General features: G+C 51.0%; 1 protein-coding gene across 4 annotated transcripts in view; it reads right to left on the bottom strand.

Annotated features, from left to right (window-relative positions):
* The window catches only part of GRM2 (glutamate metabotropic receptor 2), a 13959-nt gene that overhangs the window by 6725 nt on the left and 922 nt on the right, over positions 1-6312 (bottom strand). Inside the window, exons 2-5 of one of the 4 annotated variants that reach the window (XM_018564406.1) lie at positions 5069-5906; positions 2989-4052; positions 479-651; positions 17-18 (exon numbers count right to left, since the gene is read on the bottom strand). In XM_018564406.1, coding sequence (XP_018419908.1) covers positions 17-18; positions 479-651; positions 2989-4052; positions 5069-5906 — 2077 coding nt within the window. Of the gene's footprint in view, positions 1-16; positions 19-463; positions 652-2988; positions 4053-5068; positions 5907-6312 lie in introns of all 4 variants that reach the window. The other 3 variants (XM_018564405.1, XM_018564404.1, XM_018564403.1) reach the window with 3 other exon arrangements.

Genomic DNA, 6312 nt, shown 5'->3' with positions numbered 1-6312 from the left:
TCCTGCAATCACCGACTTCTATCCTCCGAAGCCAAGTGCACAGCGGTGAACATAGCTGCCAACATTTGAAAAACCATTTCCAGAGAAGCCGCATGTTAATGCCCCAGAGGGCCACAAATCACCATTTAACTGCCCGGCTCTCGTGACACACTTAGGAAAGTGGAATGCGGATTATTTTTATTCTGTGCTCCTTCACCAGACGTCCCCCTTCTTCGCTGCCCAAGTCGCGGGACCAGTGCAGCACTTTCTGCCTTGCACACGTGCGCATTTTTCATTACGGGGCCACATAAAAGAGTGCACTGTCACATGTTCTCTTACAAGAATTGGCCAAGCCAAGAGAACTGTGTGGCACGGTACGTATGCCGCAACCTCTCCCTTTCAATTGTACATGGCCTGAAAGGTGGTAACCCTGGCACCCCTACATCCATCCTCATTCCGGGGGACGTTTGTGCCCTAAAATTACCCAGAATAGTCATACTCACTGTGGGATCCGCCCGCTCCGGTGGCGCTGAATCGGTTAGTGGCACTGCGGTGACTGGTGACATTTTTCTGCGGCTGGAACATGATGATGTGAAGTTTTGGGGTGAAGAGGCACCCCAGGACCACCGAGCCACTGAGACTGACCGAGACACACAGGGTGGTGGTCTGAACCTGAGAGACGGGAAGAGAAGAGCCAACAATTGAAGTGTCTAACAGTTTATTTCCCCCTTAAATTTCTTTGAGTCATACATGACATAAAATGTCAAATACAAAATATGGCCGAACGTGAGTGAGTGGACTCCTGACCATCGCGCTTCTATGAGCTTGTTTGACATCTCAATTCAAAACCATGGACATTAACATGGAGTTGATCCCCAACCCCCCCCCCGAATGCCCATTAATATGGACTTGTCTCCTTTGTGGCTTTGACACCCCCCACTTTCTGGAAAGGCTTCACACAAGATTTTGGAGGGTGTCTGTAGGAATTTTTTTTACCAATTGTGAGGTCACCTGAGAAGACCCGGCTCACAATCGACGTTCCAATTCATCCCAAAGGTGCTCAGTAGGGTTGAGGTCGGGGCTCTGTGCGGGACACTCGAGTTCCTCCACCAAGCTGGTCACACCGTGTCCTTATGGAGCTTTGTACACGGGGAACAGAAAAGGGTCTTCACCAAACTGTGACCACAAGGCTGGAAGAGCCCAATTGTCTACAATGTCTTTGTACCTTTCACTTGGAACAATGTAATTACTTGGAGGGATGTCCACAGATGTTTGGCCATATAGTGCATATTTTAATATATATGTACATACACTATATTACCAGAAGTATCGGGCCCCTCCCCCTCTCAATCATGTGACTCAGGTGTTCCGTGACATTTCCTGGCCACTAAATATTCCGCGGTCACCTGTTACTGGGATTATAACAAAGTGGAAGCAACTGGGAACAACAGCAACTCAGCCAGGAAGTGGTAGGCCGCGTCACATGACAGAGCGGGGTCAGCGCATGCTGAAGCGCACAGTGCGCAGAAGTCGCCAACTGTCCGCAGATACAGTGTATGTATATATATATATAGAGGAGGTGTAATGGGTACTGATAGTCACAATGTAATGTTGATATATTTAGGGGGAAGTCCCCGATTCCGGCCCCTGGAATCTACCTGACAAGAGCTGGAATTTGTGTCCAGACCCTGAGGGAGCGACATGAGCGCGGTGCCCACTGTGACTCCGGGAGGAAACGCTTCGCCATCTGTGGCTGCGGGGAAGACATTTATCTCTTTCTGGCACAGCCGGCGGTCTCTGTGTTTCGGTTCTATATTTATATCTCATATTAGATAAAAGAATAATCGCTGCGTTCCGCGAGCCGCGCGAGGGACAAAAATAATATCTCCATAACCCACGTAGAGGAAAACACGGAGACTGGATGTGAACTCCGCATCTGCATGGAGGTTGTTTTATAGACGTTCATCTTTCAGAATAGGAACCCTGGGGAGTGTTTAGAACAGCAGTGAATGTGACTTTCACCAAACATTCACCGGTGGTAAATCAACTATTGTCATTGAAAAAAACATGAACGTGGAAGATTCTCCTTTACTAAATGTTTGGTGAATGTCTGATTCACTCATTTCTCATAATGCGACATTCCATTAATACCATAGAAAAGCTCCATGTGGATTATAAACTTTGTGGGGATTTTCATGAATTTAGTGTATCTTACAAGCACTGCTTCCTCCTCCGTTATCTATCAACACACGCACTGTCACCTTATATACAGCTTACTGATCCAGCACTGCTTCCTCCTTTATATGACAAGACACACACTGTCACCTTATATACAAATCACTGACCCAGCACTGCTTCCTCCTCCCCCACCTGACAAAACACCCACTGTCACCTTATATACAGATCACTGACCCAGCACTGCTTCCTCCTCCTCTATCTGACAACACACACACTGTCACCTTATATACAGATCACTGATCCAGCACTGCTTCCTCCTCCATTATATGACAAGACACACACTGTCACCTTATATACAGATCACTGACCCAGCACTGCTTCCTCCTCCATTATATGACAAGACACACACTGTCACCTTATATACAGATCACTGATCCAGCACTGCTTCCTCCTCCTCTATCTGACAAGACCCTCACTGTCATGGTGGCTCATATATATTTTTCCTATTCTCTTCTTCCTATCCCTCTAGATTATGTGTCTTCGGCCGGGGCTCCCAGCCTTGCCTTGTCTTGTTTCTGTTGTATAGTTTGTTATGTAGTTGTACACACTGGCTGCTCAAACGCTGGTATATATTTGTACTATTCACCATTGTTTGTAATATAATCTTATTACAGTTCCTTAGTAATAATTAGAGTAATCAGATTGGTTCCCGCAGGAGTTTGCACATGGCTCAGTGGCTCATTGGCTCATTGAGTAGACCTGACTGAATGCTGCCTCAGACTCTAGTACAGTGTAATGCGTTTTGCATGCGTCCCCCGTGATAATGCTCACCCTGTAGTCACTGGAGGTGACATAGAAGATGGGAAGGAATGCCAACCAGATGATGCAGGTGGTATACATGGTGAAACCAATGAACTTGGCCTCGTTGAAGTTCTCCGGGCACTTTCGTGTCTTGAACGCGTAGAGGGTGCAGAGAAGGACGAGCAGGACATTGTAGGACAAGCTCAAGAGCATGCTGCCATCTCCGCTGTTACACTTCAGGGTCACCACATATCTCTTATCTGGTGCCGTGTCCTTGCGGGTCCCGGCTGGCTCCAGGAGCAGCCAGATCATCGCCACCAAGAGCTGGCAGGAGATGAGGGCCAGGCAGATGCCTACCTGAGAGGCGGGGCTTATGAATCTTGGCCGCTGGACCCCGTCCCGAGCGCCGCTGAAAATGCGGGCGATGCGGTTGGTCTTGGTGAGCAGGGCCGAATAACATATAGCGAAAGATGTTCCGAGTCCAAGGCGTCGAAGGGTACAGACGATGGTGGAGGGTTTGGCAATGAATACAAAGGTCATGGCGTAGCAGAGAAGCACACCAATCAGCAGGATGTAGCAGAGTTCGCGGCCAGAGGCCTTGACGATCGGGGTGTTGTTGTTCTGTATGAACACCCAGATCACAAAGAAGGTGGAGATAAGTCCCAAGCAGGACAGGCAAACCGGGCCCAACGCCCAGGCATCGCTCCAGCGTATGTACTCCTGCGGCAACTCGAAACAGTCCTTCAGATCCTCGTTGGGCCAGTAGCCGAGGCCGCAGTCCCTGCAGGTGAACTCGTCCAGCAGGTACTCGTGCGGTTGGCACGGGATGCAGATCCAGCAGCAGACGTCTCCGGGCTGCATGCTTTTCACCTCGTTCTTCTTGCAGGGGTCGCTGCACTGGGACACAGGCACCGCGCTGCTGGCCCAAGGGATGAGGCTTGTGTTGAGTGTCAGCTCTTCAGCCCAGTAGCCGACTTTCTTGTAGTGGTAATGGCCGTCCGTGTTCTGGAAATTGAAGATATTGTAACGGCCAATTCCATCCCCAAATTTGTCGAATCTCACTGTGCTGTGGGTGTCCGGAGGAGGGAATGGAGCTGAGGGGGGGGGATACAGAGATACAAACAGTTATGGAAATGTCAATCCACTCCAAGAGAAAAATACAATGAAAGCCATTAAAGGAGAACTATGGGGTTAAGGCTTTTCCCCATAGTGCTCGGGAGGACGGGTAACGGGAGGACACAAACTAGCATCCTCCCGTCACCCTAGGCTCAGTATATATGGGGTGCTACAGCTCGCGGTATACTGAGACGCCGCAGCCGGAGCGGATCCCGACATCGATGTCGAGATCCGCCCAGCTGCGTGAGTGACAGCTGGCTCCGCCTATCTAGAGGCAGAGCCAGCTGTACCCGCCCCCTCCCCGTCCGTTCTGCCAGTCAGCGCTGGAGGATCGGAGCGGGGAGGGGGGAATCCAGCCCCTCCCCATGTCACGGCAGAGAGCCGTGACAGGATCGAGAGGTGAGCGAACGCCGGTATGTGTTCGCTCACCTCCCGATCTACTGAGCCGACCTGTGACAGTCTCATTGTCACAGGTCGGCTAGAACTATGAGGAGGAGTGGAAAGCACTCGCCTCATAGTTCTCCTTTAAATGACACCCTGAATGGGGGCTGTTCAGTGATTTACACATTTCTGCTTATTAACTATCATGGGAGGTCAGAAGGCTGTGTGAAGCTTAAGCCCTTATCTGAAATCAGATGTGCAGAGATGGTTTTATAGGCAGGGCCGGATTTACTCTCCCTGCCGGGTTCCGCAATACGCCCTCCCTGTGGAATCCGTGCCTGTTTATAGGTGAGGTGCTGCCACAGGTCATTGTACAACTGAAAAGGTATTCATGGCAGTTCCCTCACAATCTATCCTATAAGAACTCTCAACTTTATAACTCAGTGAGGGGTGTCAGGACCGGAATGAGGGGAAAGCTTGCCAATGGGAAAACAGACAGCAGTAAAAAAAAAAAACCTCCAGAGGTTCTATGCCATCTCTAGTGCATATAGGCTAAATAAAATGTTGGCTTAAGTTGGTCTTTAATGGCCTTCTTCATTACATGACAACTTACCGTCAATCTTCACATTGAGGATGTATTCACGATAGAGGCGTCGTCCATTGGGTGGGTTCATGGTAGGGCATAACTGGGTGACATTGGGGCACAGTGCCTGGTACATGTTGTGGAGTGCGTGCGCCATGGCATACACAGCGTTCACCACAAACATGATTTTGGACTCTTGCTCAAACTTCACTTCTTGCAGCGTGTGTCTTGTGCAGTCCAAGGTGTCGAGCCGGCAGTGGAACTTGTTCTCCCAGAACTCCCTGAACCAAGGATTGCGCGTGTTATTGAAGGGGTGCAAGGACTGGAAGTATTTGGGGAACTCCCACAGCGGGTACGACGCCAGTTCTATGGTGATGGCGCCTTCAGCTACTTCCTCACTACCCAGCACCACGCTCTCCAGCGCGCCCCAACCGTCGCTGGCCACCCACGTGAAGGAGACGTTGAGTTGCTGGGCCGCCGCCAGTAGCTCCCGGGCATCCTCGATCTTGGTGAACAGGACCACCACTTTGGCCGTGGGCTTCTGCTGCAGGGCCCGGATCACGCTGGTAAAGGTCTTCTTATTCATGGAGCGGCCCACCTTCTCGGAGGTGGCGATGCAAATGTTACGAGCCCGGGCCTCCTGCTCGAATGCCTCGATGCCGGTTTCACCGTAATCCCCCTCAGACGCCACCGTGGAGACGTAAGTCCAGTTGAAGAAGCGAAGGATCTCCGCCATGGCCTTGGCTTGATAGAAGTCCGGGGGAACCGTGCGTGCAAAGAAGTCGTAGCGTGACTTGTCGCTCAGCTTGGCACTGGTGGAGGCGTAACTGATCTGTGGGATCTGGAAGAGCCGCAGCAGGTTGGCCACCTGAGGGGGTAAAAGAAAGATAAAGAGTAATAAAAAAAAAGAGTAACAATGACTATTTTCTTGCAGTTTAGTTTTCTTCACACAATGATTGCATATAAAATGTCACCTTACACTCCTTAAAAGAATACACACGTGATACAGTGGCGTAACAATCGCCCAGGCGGCCGATATGGGGCCCGGAGCACAGGGGGGCGTGGCCAGATGCCGTGCGGGCCGCCTGGGTCGCTATGGCATCTTATGCTGGTGGCTTTCACTGGCGGCTGTGAGAAGAATGCGCCACTGTTTAGATCACTGACGGTGAGTTAATGAGAGCCAGCAGCGGCGGTGGAGCAGGCTGGACCCGGCAGTGGAGGAGGAGGCTGGACCCGGCAGTGGAGGAGGAGGCGGGGCCCGGTGACGGAGAAGG

The sequence above is a fragment of the Nanorana parkeri genome, unplaced genomic scaffold (genome assembly GCF_000935625.1).
Source record: "Nanorana parkeri isolate BGI_ZX_2015 unplaced genomic scaffold, ASM93562v1 scaffold748, whole genome shotgun sequence".
NCBI lineage: Eukaryota > Metazoa > Chordata > Amphibia > Anura > Dicroglossidae > Nanorana > Nanorana parkeri.
Note: the sequence above shows the minus strand (reverse complement) of the source record. Positions and strands in the feature narration are given on the sequence as shown.